At 33.8% G+C, this 18,447-nt stretch overlaps 1 protein-coding gene across 3 annotated transcripts in view; it reads left to right on the top strand.

Moving 5' to 3' along the window:
- Positions 1 to 18,447, top strand: part of DPY19L3 (dpy-19 like C-mannosyltransferase 3) — a 124,954-nt gene that overhangs the window by 92,847 nt on the left and 13,660 nt on the right. For all 3 annotated transcript variants that reach the window (XM_007474790.3, XM_007474788.3, XM_001367916.3), the window contains 4 exons: positions 8,028 to 8,126; positions 8,515 to 8,626; positions 9,056 to 9,112; positions 11,989 to 12,071. In XM_007474790.3, the coding sequence (XP_007474852.1) occupies positions 8,028 to 8,126; positions 8,515 to 8,626; positions 9,056 to 9,112; positions 11,989 to 12,071 (351 nt within the window). The remainder of the gene's footprint in view (positions 1 to 8,027; positions 8,127 to 8,514; positions 8,627 to 9,055; positions 9,113 to 11,988; positions 12,072 to 18,447) is intronic.

The raw sequence follows: 18,447 nt of genomic DNA, 5'->3' as shown, positions 1-18,447 counted from the left end.
TTATTATTTTTAGGAAAGACCCTTCTATTCCTATACTTTCTAGTGTTTTCAATAGGAATGAGTGTTGTATTTTTCAAAGGATTTTTTAGCATCTATTGAGATAATCATGTGATTTTTGTTGGTTTGCTTGTTGATATGGTCAATTATGTGGAGGGTTTTCCTGATATTGAACTATCCTTGCATTCCTGATATAAATATTACCTGATCATAGTGAATAACCCTTGTGAACAGTTGCTGTAGTCTTTTTGCTAGTATCTTATTTAAGATTTTTGCATCTATGTTCATTAAGGAGATTGGTCTGTAGTTTTCTTTCTCCATTTTTGACCTGCCTGCCTTTGGAATCAGTACCATATTTGTGTCATAAAAGGAATTTGGTAGAACTCCCTCTTTCCTTATTATGTCAAATAGTTTGCATAGTATTGGGATTAGTTGTTCTTTGAATGTTTGATAGAATTCACCTGTGAATTGATTAGGCCCTGGGGATTTTTTCTTAGGGAGTTCTTTGATGGCATGTTCAATTTGTTTTTTTGATATGAGATTATTTAAGAATTCTATTTCTTTTTCTGTTAATATAGGCAATTTATATTTTTGTAAATATTCCTCCATATCACTTAGATTGGCATATTTATTGCCATAGAATTAGGCAAAATAGTTTCTAATGATTGCCTTAATTTCCTCTTCATTGGAGGTGGGCTCTCCCTTTTCATCTATGATACTATTAATTTGGTTTTCTTCTTTCTTTTTTTATATTAGATCGACCAGTACTTTGTCTATTTTGTTTATTTTTTCAAAATACCAGCTCCTAGTCTTATTTATTAGTCCAATAGTTCTATCACTTTTGATTGTATTAATTTCTCCCTTTATATTTAAGATCTCTAATTTGGTTTTCTTCTGGGGGTTTTTAATTTGTTCAAGTTTTTTGACTTGCATGTCCAATTCATTGACCTCTGAGCTCCCTAATTTGTTAATATATGAACTCAAGAATATAAATTTTCCCTTGAGTACTTCTTTGGTTGCATCCCATAGAATTTGAAAGTATGTCTCATCATTGTCATTTTTTTTCAATGAAATTATTAATTGTTTCTATGATTTGTCCTCTAACCAATTTTGGAGAATGATATTATTTAATTTCCAATTAATTTTTGATTTGACACTCTATGTACCTTTACTGATCATTATTTTTATCGCCTTATGATCTGAACAGGTTGCATTTATTATTTCTGCTTTTCTGCATTTGTTTGCCATGTTTTTTGACCTAGTACATGGTCAATCTTTGTGAATGTACCATGTGCTGCTGAAAAGAAGTTGTATTCCCTACTTATTTTTCTACATATATCGATTAACTCTAAATTTTCTGAGATTTCATTTACATCTTTTACTTCTTTCTTATTTATTTTTCTATTTGATTTATCTAAATTTGATAGTGGTAGGTTCAGGTCTCCCACTAGTATAGTTTTACTATCTATTTCCTCCTTCAATTCTCCTAGTTTTTCCATTAGAAATTTGTATACTATACCATTTGGTGCATACATATTGATTAGTGATATTTCCTCATTGTCTATATTCCCTTTTATCAGGATGTATTTACCTTCCCTATCCCTTTTAATCAGGTCTATTTTTTCTTTGGCTTTGTCAGATATTATGATTTCAACTCTTGCCTTCTTTCTATCAATTGAGGCCCAATGGGTCTTGCTCCAACCTTTAATTCTGACCTTGTGAGTATCTATCCGCCTCAGGTGTGTTTCTTATAGACAACATATGGTAGGATTTTGGATTCTAATCCACTCTTCTATTTGTTTACATTTTGTGAGTGAATTCATCCCATTCACAGTCAAAGTTATGATTATCACTTGTGAATTCCCTAGCATTTTGATATCCTCTCCTAGTTCTGTCCTTTCTTCTTTTGCTATATCCTTTTAAACCAGCCGTTTACTTTTAATCAATCTCCCTAATACCCTCCCTTAATATGCTTCCCTTTCTGGTCCCTCCCTTTTTGTTCCCTTCTTGGTTTTTTAGAGTCTGTTAAGTTCCCTACCCCCCTCTTTCCTTTCCTTTTTGTCCTCCCTCCCCCCTAACCCTTTTAGTTTCCCCTTCTCCCTTAGCCTGTAGGATAAGATAGAATTCAGGATCCCAATGGATCTAGATGCTTTTCCCTCTCAGAATTGATTTCACTGAGAGTAAGGTTTACGTATTACCTATTAGCACTCTCTTCCTCTCCTTTTTATAAAAGTATTCTTCCCCTCCCCTTCCCATGTGGTGAATCTGTGTGTGATAAAGATTATCCTATTTATTTTATCTATTGAAACTGTAAAGATTAAAATTTAGGAATTCTGAGGCAGGTAGAAATTAGATTCTCTCTGCAAGGAGTATTATATTTTTTAGAGGTTTATTAAAGGTTAAGGATTTTAAAATATACAAGTAAGAAAAGGACATGCTAGGTGGGCCATGAGGCCCACCCAACTTTCACTCACATCATGAGACGCATCTGTTTGTCTGCGGAGACAGGAAGTAAAGAGAAATAAAAGCCTTTGCAATCAGGTTAAATACCCCATCTCATTCTCGGCCAGGTGAGGTTTCAGTGAGATTAGAGGGCATTCTGGGAATTAGCAAGGACTCCTAGGAAATGGAGTCCAGAGTTCAAATCTCAATTTTACACAACCATCTTATATTCCCCCCAACCCTTTTTCTTTTTGCATATTATCTTATATAATGCCCCAATCTTTTCCTATGAGTGATTCTTCTAATTTATATGATAATGAATATAATTTTGAGTTACAAATAACATTTTCCCCATAGATTAATATATATAATTTGATCTAATGGTAGCCCTTAGAGATGAAAGTATGAATTAAAAAAACATTTTTCCCCTTTTCCTTCTCTTTCTTATTTATCTTTTCATGTTTCTCTTGCTGTTTGTGTTTGGGTATCAAACGTTCCACTTACTTCTGGTCTTTTCTATACAAATACTTGGAAATCTATTTTGTTGAATGCCCATACTTTCCCCTGGAAGTATAGAGTCAGTTTTGATGGATAGGTGATCCGTGGTTGAAGACCCAATTCTCTTGCCTTTCTGAAAATCATGTTCCAGGCTTTAGTGTGGAAGCTGCCACATCTTGTGTGATCCTGATTGGTGCTCCTTTTTATTGGAATTGTCTCTTTTTGGCTTCTTGTAGAATTTTCTCCTCAGCTTGAAAGCATTGGAATTTGGCAATTACATTCCCGGGAGTTGTCTTTTGGGGATTTAGTGTAGAGGGTGTTCTATGAACTCTTTCAATGTCTCTTTTGCCCCCTTGTTTAAGGACACCAGGACAATTTTCTTGGATGATTTCTTGTAGTATGATGTAAAGATTTCTGGTTTTTTTTCTGGCATTTCAGGTAGACCAATGATTCTCAAATTGCCTCATCATGCTCTGTTTTCCTGATATGTCATCTTGTCAGTGAGATATTTTATTTTGTCAGTCTTTTCACTTTGCTCTATTAATTCTTGCTGTATTGCAAGATCATTGGTTTCCAGTTGCCCAAATCTGGTCCTTAGGGCCTGGTTTTCTGTTTTAATCTTTTTGTTTTATGCTTTAATCTTTTGAATTTCCTTTTTGGTTTGGCCTATGCTGCTTTTCGTGGCTTCCAGCTATTTCTCCAATTGGGAATTCTTGTCCCTCAAACTGTTATTTTCGCTTTGAACTATTTCACACTTTTCTTGCCAGAAGGCTTCCATCTTTTTGATAAGCTCCAATTTAAATTCTTCAAGAGCTTGTGGACAATTTCCATTTTTTTTGAAGGTTTTGGCATTGTTTGAATTTCCTCCTGTGTTTCCTCTGTAGCCTGGGTTTTTCCTTTTTAAAAATTTTCGAGGGTCAAAGCCATTTTTTTTTGTTGTGGTTTTTTTTGTTTTTTGGTGGTGGATGGAGGTTGTGGCTCCTGGGCGCAATTTGCCATCACTGCAGGGGGGGGGGGTGTTCCTTTCCTTTCTAGTTAGAGATCTGAGTGAGATGGGAAGGTTCTCTGTGTATGGATTCAAGGAGCAAGGATTTTGCCTGAGGCAAGCTCTCAAATCTCAGTAGCTTCTGCTCTTCATTGCTCTTTTCTGAGCCTCCTTGCTGAGAGCACCCACGGTCTGTGCTCCCCATCCCTCTAGGATGTCAGGTGCAACTTCTGCTGTTAGCTGCCCTTCTCTGCGCCTCCTTGCTGAGAGTACCCATGGTCTGCGCTCCCCAGCCCGCCGGGATTTCAGGTGTAGCTGCTCTCAGGGGCATGTCCTCAGTATTTTTAGTCACCTCCCAAAGACCTAGATATGCCTCTTGCTCACTCCAGAGGTATCCCTCGCTCACTTGCTGATTCTGCTTGTGCTGGCTCTGACTCTGGATCCATAGGTGGGGTGGGGGAGGGTAGATCAGTTCACGTTTGGGTGGGAGCTTTTTCACCCCCTTATAGTGTGGAAATGCCCAAATCCCACGTACCTTCAATTCTTTGCCCTACTGTAGAGTCACTTTGTTCTCATGAAAATGTTCTTTTGGGTCTTTTGAGGTAGTCTATATCAGTTGGTCTAAGGAGAGGAAGCGTCCTGCATCTAGACTGCTGCCATGCTTACCCGGAAGTCCCCTCTTATAATGTTTTCTCTGAACCTTTCCTTTGCACTTAGTATAGCTATCCTCATTCTGTAATTGTTTTGTTTCTGTTTTTCTTCTCTTCTGAATTTCAGGCTTCTGAATTATTATTAGGATCTATCTTGTTCATAAAATTTTTTGTATCTTTATTATTTAGCATAATTTCTTTTACTTAGTGTGTTCTTAATAAGTACTTATTGATTTGAATAGGATTAAATGGACTGCTTAATGAAATTCATCTTGCTTTTATAGTCCATCATGAAATGAAAGAGAATTGTTAACAAACAAAACTATTATAGTTGGTGAAATTGTGTTCCAAAGGAAATATCTTTTTATATATAGTTACTGTGTCTTTTAAGTACTAGTGAACTGTGATTCATAGCCACCAGAGTGCTATGTTGAGTAAAAGAAAATTAAAATAACAGATGAGTTGTTGTTTTATTGTAGCAGTTTATGATTATTTGGCATGAGGTAAGATTAAAATGACAAAAGTATTTCACAAACTTTTTACTTTTTCAGTATATTTCAGTGTTCTTTTTTGTACTTAATGCAAGATTTACTTTAGCATCTTAGAAGTAGACAACAAAATTGTTCTCTGCTTTGTGGTTCAATATTATTTGATATTCCTTAGACACTATCGATATGCTTATCACTGCTGAATTTAACTCAGAAACTTAACAAACTTTTTAAAGATTCTACTATGTTCAAGACACTAGTGATATAATGGAAAAAAACCACCACAATCTTTGATCCTAAGGAACTTGCTCTACTAGGAAATACAACATGTATTCATACAACTGCATAAGAGAAATGAGGATAAGCCTAATAACTAAGGGTATAAAGAAAAGAAATTATAATAAGATGTTATAGCACCTAAACTTGAAGAAAATTAAAAGTTCAGAGAGACCAGAAATGCTGATTTTTGAGGGACTGTACACTCATAGGCCACTATAGCCTGAGAAGAAAACATGAAATGGGAATAATAGGCATAAAGGATAATAGGTTGGAGCCATATCACAGAGGACCTTTAAATACCAGACTGAAAAATGGACTTTTTTCCCCTAGCTACTTAGAGATACAGAGCAGGCTCAGAATTAAGTAAAAGTACCAATCATGCCATATAGACTATGGGAGTCTTGCCAGTTTGGAAACTGATTAAATGTATGAACCTAGATACAATTTTAAACCTTCCCTCTCTATCAAATAGGAACTTTGTCAAATGAAAAATGCTCTATTATTCTGCAAAATTTTATTTTTTAAATTACAGGGGATTAGTATGTGTTGACTAAATTATTTTAAAGTACTCCTTGCCAAGAGTTTATGTAGTATCATTAGCTTTCTGTGCTAATTTTTTTATACCTATACATTTTATTTTGTTATATTTACAAAATATTTGCAGCCCCAGAGACAAATAGAAGGCATATGATACTTTAATCTTTTTATTTTCTGTTTCTTATATCGCCATAGTTGTCCCAAGTCTCTCTCTTCTTCCTCTTCCAAGAGAACCATCCTATATCTATATAATTAGAATTTGAACCTCAGGACTCTAAATCCCAGCTTCACATGTTCCTTCTCACATTACATCCTTACTTTTTGGAGAAAAAGTTTGTGTGTGAGCCAGCCCCCTCTCTCTTTTCTTTACTCAGGCTTTTACTTTTGCCCTTTTATTTCTTCTACTTTAAGTGATTCTTAGTAAATCATATAAAATATAATACTTGGAGTTATTGGATATTAATTTAATTCTTACATATCACAGAATATTTTTAGAAAGGGAAAAAAGTTAGCACAACTGGTCAATACATTGAAAAGTTCAAAAGCATATACAGTAATCTAAGGACTTCCCAATCTAATATACAGTAATCTAAGGACTTCCCAGCCCCATGAGGGAATAGGTTGGGAGTATCTTCTTATTCTCTTTATTCCAGCACACTTAATCTTTATAATTTTGTTGTTTCCTTTTGATATTTTGGTATGTAATTGTTATTTACATTGGCATTAGTATAGTCCATGTGTGTGGATTGTTTTCTTGATTTAGCTCCCTTTATGTTGCATCATTTCATACAGTCTTTGCATGCTTCTCTGTATCCATCACTCATCTTATTTCTTACAATACAGTCTTATTGTCACATTCAAGAACCACAATTGGTTTAACCATTCCCTTTTCATGCTTTGTTTTTATGACACTAATAAAAACTCATGGAGACTTAAGGGAGTAGAATTACAGGATTGTAGCTTTAGGGCTCGAAGGACCTTAGTGGTCATCTAGCCCAACTCTCTCATTTTACAAATGAGGAAACAGATGTCTAAGAAGGTTAAGTGCCTATACAGAGCCTGGAATTTGAACACAATTCCTCTTATTCTCAAGCCACGGTTTTCCCCACTGTACCAATGCTATCTCCAAGAAAAAAAGTACCATATCAGAAATAATCTTCTGCTGTCAATTTTGAAGTCAAAGGTTTATTTACAATATTTCAAAGAAAAAAATCACTTTACAATGATGAAAACTACCTTGAAAAATATTTCAATTTTCTTGTTAGATTAAGAATAAGCTGAGGGGCCAGTTAGGTGGCTAACTAGACTGAGACCCATACCTAGACATGGGAGGTCTTGGATTCAAATATTGCCTCAGATACTTCCTAGCTGTGTAACCCTGGGCAAGTAACTTAACCCCCATTAGCCTAGTCCTTACTGCTCTTATGCCCTGGAACCAATATACAGTATTGATCTAAGATGAACGGTAAGGCTTAAAAAATTTTTTAAGGATAAGCTGAAAAGGTTTTTAAGGAAAAAGTCATTTTAATATCTTTACTTGAATAATAATTAGCTCTATAGGGATGATTTATTACCAAAAAATTTGTACTGCATTAGTGAAACATTTATGACTTAAAGGTATACCCATTTTCATATTATTATATATTACATATTATATTATATATTATTATTATATTATATATTACATATATTATTATAGAAATGTCTTATCCAGTAATTTTTTAATCTCCATCCTTCCTATTATTCTAGCTTTTCCTTAAATGACATAAGTTCTCCAAATTTAGAGATATTTCTTTTTTAAAGTGAAAAGTCCCAAAATATTTGACATGATATATGACAATTTTAAAGAACTTTTATTTTTTACCTTTTTTCTTAAATCAGAACTTCTGAAAGATTCTATACATTTTCAAAATATGTTACATGCATTTAAAAATTAATATCTAAACTGGAAATCAACTATATATTTGCCAACACACTGGCTGTTAATATAGTCAATTTGTAAGTAGTCTATTAGTCCTATCTGGTTAGTTTGGTTCCAGGGAATTTAATATATTTCTAAACTTATAAGTATATGAGTTTAACAATAATATTTTACCAAAGTAAAATGAGTTCTCAAATTCTGATTCTGTCATTGTGTGTTATTTTATTCAGTGATTCTACTAAAGTACAGTTCATTGTACTGAAGCCTGGAACAGCCTACAACTTGATGCACTCTATTTTGTTTGGATGCTTGGCTTTTAGTACCATGAGGTATTTGCATGCCTTTCTGTTTCTTTCCCCATTTTTCTACTCTTCAATGTAATTTAGATATACATTTAGAAACTGATCCTCACCTCATTAATGGTAATGATACCCATTTTCCTCACTGATTTCCCTTTCCCAATAGAAGATAAATATATATATAGCTCCATGATAAGATATGTTTGTCTTGAACAAAAACACTCTTTTAAGACTTCTTTAGTCATTCATGAAGCTTATGACAGAAAAGTATCCTTTTGTTGCTGCAGTTTACCTATAGATAATTATTTGAGAACATAAGAAAATTATCAAGTTCATATTTTATAGAAGTGCCTAATTTTTAGAAATTAGTTAAATTCAGTTAGCACCTGCTAAAGTGTATATATTTCTAACTTTACAGAATGAAGTATCTTTGGACATCACATATGTGTGTGTTTGCATCATTTGGCTTATGTAGCAGTGACATATGGGAGTTACTTTTAAAATTGGTCCATCTCTACACACCAAAGAGGGTCAGTGTGGTGCTTTAATCTCATTGTTACATATTTTATCTATTTCTTTTATACTATATTTTTTAAAAGTCACTTTTTTGAAGACTATCAAATGTTAAGCTATTTAAATTTATATTGAAATATGAAAATAGAAAGCAAGCAGTTTAGAATTTTATAATAGGAAAACTTTTCATAAAGGTGTGGTTGTGGTATATACCTACAAATTGAGCTTTGATTTGTTCTTCCTTATAAATTCACTAGGTGGCAATATGATAGAAGCTACAAATACCATGACTAATACATATTTTGAATTGAACCCTTAGATATCATTAGTGCTCCTGATTATGTTGTTTTTCCATTTTATAATGGAAGATAAATGTCTACAGGTTAGCACCTGAAAGAAAAAGTGCTCAAAATTCTTATAAGCTAATTATTACCTTTTTCATATAGATGAAAATGATGAGGTATTCAGTACCAGTATTAATACTCATCTATCTTTGCTATAAGGTAAGTCTAGTTTTCTTTGTTTACTAACATTACCCCCATTTAGTTCTGGCCTATAACTTGTGGCTTTGACTTAGCCATATTTTGAGTTTATTTCTTACAAAGGAAAACTAGTCAGTGGTCAAAATAAGTGTTTAGTTCTTGACTGTAATTTACAGAAAATATGAAAGTGATTTTTCAATTTCAGAATCACTTTTAGTAGATTGCTGTAGAATAGGAGTTATATGGAACTGGATATACTTAGGTTTGTAAAATTCAATGCTGAATTTACCTAAAGCAAAATCTTGGATATAGTTGTGCTCATACTTTTATGTTTGTATTTAGCAAAAAATTATTAATTTCTTCAAAAGTCCTACTTAAATATAGTCTGAGTTATTTTTTAATCATCCATCTTTGGCTCACTAATACTCAAAAATAATAAAAATCCTTAAACTCAAGTAATCTAATTCCTAAAACAACATTAGTTCTCTTAATTAATTTAGTTTCTTAAATGTTACACCAAAAAAAAAATCAGTCATTAGTCTGGCCAGCAACTTCTCCAATGCACTAACATAATAGATTACTTTTACATTTTATTTTATAGTATATTCTTTTATAATGTTCTTCAGTTTTATTAATGAAGAAGAGATGTTCAGCAAGTAGTCTCTTTCTTCAACAAAACTGGAAATGGCTAAACTGATTATACTGTATTGCTCAAAATATAGGCTACATTTTCTGCCCAAGTCTGATTTGTATGAAACTTGAATGTGGGCCATAATCCTACTGTCACTATCATAGGTGCAGCTTAAGCTTTCCTGACCTCTGCAATAACAATAGCATTCCTGTCAGTGATTTCCTACTGCTAGTGCTATAAGATAAAGAAAGCAAATCCTTCCCACTTGCATGCTGCTAGTGACTTTTTATATCCCTGCTTGAAGCCCTTCAGCTCTCTTTCCCTGTCCCTTATCCCCAGGGCCACAAAGCACTGCAAATCTTCTTGCCTTTGATTTTCCCACTGCTTTATCCAGACTGCACTTCCCATTTATAAATAGATGCTACTCACAGCTACCAAGATAAGGAGAAATTAGAATTAACTTTTGCAGCAGAAAATTAAGTGAAGGAAGGAGAGTACGATGGTAGATAACAAAAGTAGGTGTGGTTTCCAAGTTTGAAACTGAGGGGAAAAGAAAAGTAGGGAAAGAACAAATGAGAGTGACCTATATAGATTAGCTTCCTCCTTAACCTTTAAAAACCTAGTACCATGTTGGTTTACTACTCTTAAATGTTTTGTTTTTTTCTCCCTAGGTTCTTTTTAATTTGCTGTGATGTTTTGCTATTATGTCTTTTAAAAAGACTCTTTATAAGGAAAGTGTAGCCTATTTTCAAACCAATATGGTAATAACAGGTTCTTACATACACTTTAAATCCTTGGATCTCCGTGGCAGATAGCAAGGGGTTTAGAAGTAACTGGAAAATGGCAGGATGGTTCTTGCTTCCCATAGCACATTTACCAAAATCAGCATGATAGAGAAATTAGCCTGATCCCTATATAAAGGCATAGCATATCTATATTTTTATGCCACTTTCTGCTTTCAGAGAGATGTGAGACTATGGGTACTGAATGTAAAATACACTGTCTGAAGTAGACTCTGTGTCTGTTGGTTTTGCTTAACTGTTTTTCTCTGTCACAAAGAAGCTTCAGTGTCAGGAGAACATATCAGAAGATGACTATCTTAAAAACAATATGCACCACTGAAAACTTTTAAGAAATAAAATGAAGACAATGAGCTGGTCAATGTTTGTTTTTTAATTGTATCACCTGCCAAGAAAGAAAAATTGTGATCAAAATTTGGGTTATAAATAATTGAAATCCATTAAAAATACAAAGGCTTCCTTATAGGCATAAGTTTTGCTTGCCTTTTCAAGAAAACAATAACCAGAGACACTAACAACTGACTTGCATTTCATCCCCTTTGGATCCTCCTTTCTCTCACTTGAAGAGGGATGAATGAGCAATAATAATAATCCAAGAGATATGTTCATGGCAAACAAGGCAAAGAATATGGATAATCTATTAATTGACTATTTCAGGCAATGAATAATCTAGAATTGGTTAAAGAATTGAAATCTAATGTTTAAAATTAGACATTTAGGACTATTTTGTGTAGTGGTATTTATTTGGTTGCACAATTTTTTTCCCAGAATTATTTTAGAATCTTGTACAGCCAGTGTCAGCTGACTAATAATATACAGTAAGCACAGCTACATGGCATAGTGGATAAAGTATAGGGTCTAGAGGCAGGAAGACTCATCTTCAGAGTTCAAATTTGGCCTCAGATACTTATGGTCTGTGTCAGTCTGGGCAAATCACTTAACCTTGTTTGCTTTAGTTTCCTCATCTGTAAAATGAGCTGGAGAAGGAAATGGCAAACCACTCTAGTATCTTTGCCACAAAAACCTCAAATGGGGTCGTGAAGGGTTGGACACAACTGAAAAATGACTAAACAACTGAATAGCCAATATCAGTGGTGATGGAGTAATTGTCACACTAAGATGGCAAAGTATATTAGTACTAATTTAATTATTATTCATAAACACATAATAAACAAACATATATAGTAAGAACTTTGGAATTTTCTAGTTTTCATTAGGCATTCTCTATGCCCCCCTAAAAATAAATAATCCTGGAAACTTTTTTAATCTGCTACTCAGAAGTCCAAGATGAGCTTGACTTCATTAACAAATATATACATGTATATATTATTCACACACACATATATGTATATATATAAATATATACACATTTACTTTGCTAATAATATGAGCTTCCTGAAAAGCACGGTTTCATTCACATAATATTGATGATAGTTGTGGGAAGTAAGTTTTGTTTTTCATTTTAGTTCTGGCCAGGAATGATGGCGGAGCTATCAGAGTTGAGAGAATTCTATGACCCAGACACAGTGGAGCTGATGAACTGGATTAAGTAAGAAGTTTAAGTTTTTCACTTCTATACCAGTGCTTTTTGTGGTCACCCAAGTGTCTCTGTTTTCACTTCTGAAGAAGTGCTAAATGGTATTTTTGTTTAGATCATTATATTTAAAATTATTTCTTTTACTAGTCCCTTTAAGAATAACTGTATATGGGAAGATGTTCATTTTAAAGAAGAGAAAACTGAGAAACAAAGAGGATAAATGCTATACAAGTGACAGAACTAACTATATAATTGATGCTAATCCATTTCTCTTCCCATTTGCTGTTAAATCTGCTGTATCATGAAAACTCATTGCATTTTTTAAGTCTTTGTCAAACATTCCACTACCATTATTTTCTTCAGTTCTTTCTACCATTCTAATTTTCTTTCATTGTAGATGCATGAGAATTTCCTTGGCTTGTGAATGACATAATTTTGATTTTGTACAGAAAATTCAATAGGCAACCATTTTGAGCCAGATTTCAATTGATTTGGTCATGTCATTCAATCTTAACCTTGTTTAAAAAAAAAAAAGAATGAGGCTTCTATCTTGAAATTTAGATTACTATTCTATAGCATTATTTTTTTTATTTTTTCCTTCAGTTTATTATTGGATTCAGTATTCTACATCTAAATGAAGTTCATGTGTTTCAAAGCTCTGTTGATGAAACATGCCTCCTACCAGCAAAAATAAACTTTCTACCCAGAACAGCATTCTTATGCTCCATAATACTACATTTCCCTACTTTATAACCTAAAAGCAGCAGTGTAATTATTCACAAATAAATAGATGTTGCAAATCTTATGTGACATATTCTGAAAGCATTGGCCATGTTGTCTCCATCACTTAGGATTTTAGTAGCCATATTGACACTTTCTCATGACTAATGTTTACTAACCAGTACCATTTAGCACCACTTGTGTATTAAGAGATGGTAAATGTTTGATAGCTTAGGTCTCTTGAGTGCAATAGATGGAGTTTTATATAGATTTATATATAAAATATACATGTGGCTTTGGTCCCAACATTGGACTGGATTTGACTGGATGCAATGAGAATAATTTTTCACATGTGCCTAGTGCTGAGAATGCTAAACTGTTCTTTGTCTTTATTTATTTATTTATTTCATTTTAAATCATGGCAGACAATTACAGAGTAAATTTTTCCTGCAGTATTTATTGTGTATGGGGAAAGAGTATTATTCATATAAAGAAAAGCTAATTACTTTTGCATTAACTATAGGCAACTGGAAATTTATGACACATGCATCTGAAGGTGGGATGGGTATTTTCTGTTCTTAAAATTATGCTGCTAAAGATTAATACTATAAAGCCACCACCACCTGGTAGGTCTGAAGACTTAAAGGCTGTCAGGATTTGCATTAAAAACTCCCATTTTCAGGAATTAATTATTTAGTCATTAAAAATTTATCCTCCAGGGCCCCAGATTGTCTCAGGCAACCTCAGCTTAGATGTACTTGCTTGCTGCAGCAGCCTTTGTTTTCATACTTTACATACTGGAAAAGATTCAGAGATTTTCAAAATATAATGTCTTTGAAAAATGGCAAGAATAATCTGGGCATAAAGAGGCACTATCTAGGCTGTTTCTCACTTAGGTTTGTATTTCATCAGTATTGGTCTGTGTGACTTTGGTTTCTCTTACATTAAAGTTACCATTATTAGGTATTGCCCTTAGAGCTTTTAGAGTTTTTTGGATGAGTCTGGCAAAATAAGACTTCTGATTTTCATACTCTCTGCTTGAAACTTGCCCCATTGTGATACAATCCCTTTGACAATTTTCCTTTAAAATTCCCCAAATCTGAATTACAATCTGAAGAAAAATAGCTGCCAGGCATGTTTGTGAAATAAGCTTAAGTGATGATGAATGTAACCAAAACAGGGTCTATTTAAATGTACAGTGTTTGCTTAAATCAGCAAATTAGCACTAGTCCAGCATCTAGATCAAATTGGATTTAAGCTTTCCTTTTTTTTTTTTTAATTTGCCCATAGCAAAATTTCTTTTGCTTTCAAAACTGAAAAAACTACTCGCAGCACTACTAGTATGTATCCTTTGTTTCTTAGCAACATCATTTCAATAGTTCCAAATATGAGAAATTCTAGAGAAAATTTTATGGGTCTGAAAATTTCCTGAACCTCCTTCCAGTCAGAATGAGCTTTTGTTGAGCCTTCAGAGTACTTGTATTTTTATTCACTTTTGCATTGTAATTTTCATACATATTGCACTGTAATTTGACTACGAATCCTTGTACAACAGTTGGCTGATTGACTCTAACCTCTGAGATTGGGAACCATGTGTTTGTATCTGCCTCACCATCTAGAAATTACCTTGCACACAAGAGGCTTTTAATAATTTTTGTTGAATTGTCCTTGAATCTTTATATAAGCATTGCTCAAATTCTGTTTCAATAATCAATTATTTAGGCATTGTATTAGAATCTGGGAGATACAGAGATGTAAATGAAAGAATGTCTGCCATCCCCTCCCACAGGATATAATATATTAAGGAGATAGAGCACATATACTAATAAGCAAATATGATATAATTATTAGAGGGAGTGAGCACTAAACTTTAAATGATCTGAAAGTAACAGTAGCATTGATTTTCACCATCCCATGTGACTAGGTCAGGGGTTGGAGTGCAAACCACTGCCTGTTATTGTATAGCCTGGCTTTTATATTTTAAAATAATGTTATTTTGAAATTTTATAAATATTACAAATAGAAAGTTATTTTTAAACTGTAAAAACCATCCTTGGCTTTCTGGTTGTACAGAAACAGTTGGCAGATTTGGCCTGTGGCCATAGTTTGCCAACCACTAGACTTTGTGATCTCCAATTACCACTTCAACCCTAAATTTTAAATCCATAATTCTGATGTATATTATATGTATTCTTGTAAACACTGATTTGTATAGGGTTCTAGGAAAGAAGACACTGCTACCCCTATTTTCTTTTCCCTGTCTTCTGATCAGCCACAAAAATCAGACAAGAAATAACATTTCATTTTTTCTCCCTGCACACCCTCCTTAAATGGGGGAGGGGGTGTGGTAGAGAAGGAGTGTTTGTGAGGAGCCATCCAATGAAAGGGAGTGGCCACACAACTGCAGACGGTACTACAGTGGGTGAATTCCAGGGCTGGGAGCTTAGCTCCAGGATGAAGGGCTGGGCCTTGGTAGAGGACATATATGAGGTTCTCTGTTCCACTAAAGGTTAATTTTCCCCCCTATCAGATGATACTCAGTTTCATAGGGTAAATTTTCTTGATTGTAACCTTGTTTAGGGTAGAATATTTCAAGATTTCTACTTGTTTAGGGTAGGCGCTTCTAGGTCTTCTGTGATCTTGACTGTGATTCCTTGAACTGCTTCTTTCTGGAGGCCTGCAGTCTTTTTTCTTGATGTGGGAGCACAGAATTTTGACTCTGTCTTTCTGTGACTTTTCCTTTCAAAATTCCTTTCGTGAAGAGATCAGTGAATTTTTTCTACCTTGTAGGTGGTAGTTGTCATTTATCCTTTATTGAAATATAAGGCGTTTTGGGGGGGCAGGGAGATCATTGTTTTCAGGGAGTCTGTTAGTTCTTAATTTTTTCCTCTTTGACCATGTTTCCTCACTGATGGAGGAGTTTCTTATCTCTTAGGGCTAGAACCAAACTGACATTTTTGTAAACTATCCCATGTGTCAGCCCTTTTTCTGGCATTCAGCTCATGATTAAATTGGTGAGAAGGGGGCTGATCTTTTATGTCAGAAATTTGGGTCATAGGGGACAGAGTACTAACAATCAGTAATGTACTTTAGGTTTTTTTAAACCCTTACCTTCTGTCTTAGAATCAATACTAAGTATTGGTTGGTTCCAAAACAGAAGAGCAGGAAGGGCTAGGCAACTGGGATTAAGTAATTTGCTCAAAGTTACAAAGCTTGGACAACAGCTAATACTTTGTAACTGACTGAATCTAAATACTCTAAAAGCAGCTTACCAAATAAAATGAATGTTTGAGACATTCTGAAAGCTTTCTAAGCAAAATTCTTCCATGTCTAAAATGATTGAGTGATAAATCTGTTGAATATTCTCAACAAATATCAAGTACCTATGATGTGCCAGGCTTTGTGGTAGCCACTAAAAGACACAAGTACAGAGTGAAACAATTCTTACTATCAAAGAATTTACAGTTTAACCAAAGATATTCTAAGTACATATATGAGTATATAAAGAATATCTATAAGGAGAGTAAATATAAATAAGCATAAATCGACTAAAGTAGTTTGAGGATGACACTAGCAGTTGAGAGGATCATGGAAAGTTTGCTGTAAATGATTGTGCTTGAGCTACATCAAAAAGGAAGAGAGAGATTCTGTGGCACAAAGGTGAGGGAGGAGTGCATCCCAGATATAAGGACTAGATAGCCAGTGCAAAGACACACAGTTGAGAAATGGAGTGTCATATGAACAATGAAAAGGCTAGTTTGCCTGTATAACAGAGTGCTGGAGAGTAGTGTCCAGTGAGGCTAGAAAAATTAGTCAGGACTGGGTTGTGAAAGACATTAAAAGCTAAATAGAGTTCACCTTTGATCTTTGAGGCAATAGGGAACACTGTTGATTAAGGAGTGGAGTGAAATAGAGCTACATTTAAGGAAGATAAGTTTGGTACTTGGGTGGTGGATGAGCAGAAGTAAAGAAGAGATGGCGGGAAAGGGGATCAACCAAGAGGGAAAGAGAATGAGTTTTGTTTTGGACATATTAAGTTTAAGAGGTCTCTAGGACATCCAGTTTGAAATGTACAGTAGGAATTGGTAATGTGGGATTGAAGCTCAGGAAAGAAACTATTTTTATATCTGAGAGTCAGCATAAAGGATATCATTAAATCCACTAAATCCGAAGAAAGAGAAGTATATTAGAGGTCCATGAGGGGAGAAATTAGTTTGGCATTTGTGTTTGTATCATCTCCAGTATTTAGCATAGTACTTGGCTCATAATAATATTATTAATAATTAAATAAATGTTTTTCATTCATTCATAAGACTATTTCTATGCCAATACTTAACTAGCCAGGTCCTGTGATTTCCTTCCAGGTTTCAATTTTGGCTTAAGTACAAGGTATATTTTGTGTTTTTTTTTTAAGAATTTTCCTTTTATGTGTAAATAGAAATAAGTTTTGTTTTATTATGGATATTTGCCATAGAATTCACTAGTCATATCCTTTGTCAATTATCACATCACTTCTTTTCCTGCTTTATAGATTCATTTTCTCCTCTGAAAATTTCTTCTGAGAATGCAATTAAGAAAAATGGGCTTAGAGAGTTGGATCTTTTAACATCATGAGCTGTGGTAGAACTTGTTTCACAATACTTCCTTTTCTTTAATGATACTTAAATATGCAACAATTTTTCATTGGGTTTAAAAACAAATTCACCAAGTTTTCTTAGCAGTTTAACCATAGCAGAATGAATTGCTAGATATTTTAAATATGAATCAGGTTAAGTTTAGACCTTAAATGCCTTTAAACCTCTTTTATTTTTTAATGAATCATTCAGTAGTATTTGCATAGTTCTATAAATTCTTGAAGTGTAGATAAAGCAAATGTTCATACATTATATTATAATGCTCAGTTTACCCATTAGTTCAACAGTAATTAACTTGTTGAAGCTTAGAGCTTCAAAAATAAATGAGATTATTTGTTCAAAATGCCATCAGGTCTGTTTGGAATGACATTTAAATTATATAATGTAAATCAGTTTGACCTGTGAGTCCTTGTCATTATTTAGTGACATTTCTTACAGAATAAATTGTTTGCAGGTTGGGCAGCCTGCTATGGAGCTTGGCAGAAAGCTATAAAAACAAATTATCCTTTCATTTTATACATCATTTGTTCAGACATTTGTAAAAATTGCTTCGTTTTTCTATAATAGAGAAGTGTCATTCAGTGGTTTGAAGCACATTAGCTGTTTTAGATACAGACCACAACCGTTAAGAGACTGTATCAGGTGGAAATATTCATGAAAGAGGAATGCACAGACAGAACTCTACCTGTCATACAGTTAAGTTCTAGGAAGCATTTGTCCCTTTGATAATTTTATCACGGAAAAACCTATAGGTATGGGTTTATTTTCATTAAGGATAAGCAAATACTTAAAGAAAATCATTAAATATTTATTCAATAAACATTTAAGAAGGGCCTACTATGTACCAAGCACTGGGAGTGCAGGTAAAAGATAATTCTTGCTCTCAAGGAGCTTACAGTCTAATGGGAGAGGCAACAGCATATAACTTCATACAAACAAGCTATATATGTGTGTGTATGTGTATATATATGTGTGTGTGTATGTATATATGTGTGTGTATGTATATATATGTATGTATATATATGTGTGCATAT

This window comes from Monodelphis domestica, chromosome 1, assembly GCF_027887165.1.
Source record: "Monodelphis domestica isolate mMonDom1 chromosome 1, mMonDom1.pri, whole genome shotgun sequence".
In the NCBI taxonomy this organism is placed as follows: Eukaryota; Metazoa; Chordata; class Mammalia; order Didelphimorphia; family Didelphidae; genus Monodelphis; species Monodelphis domestica.
This window is presented reverse-complemented; position numbering and strand designations above follow the sequence as displayed.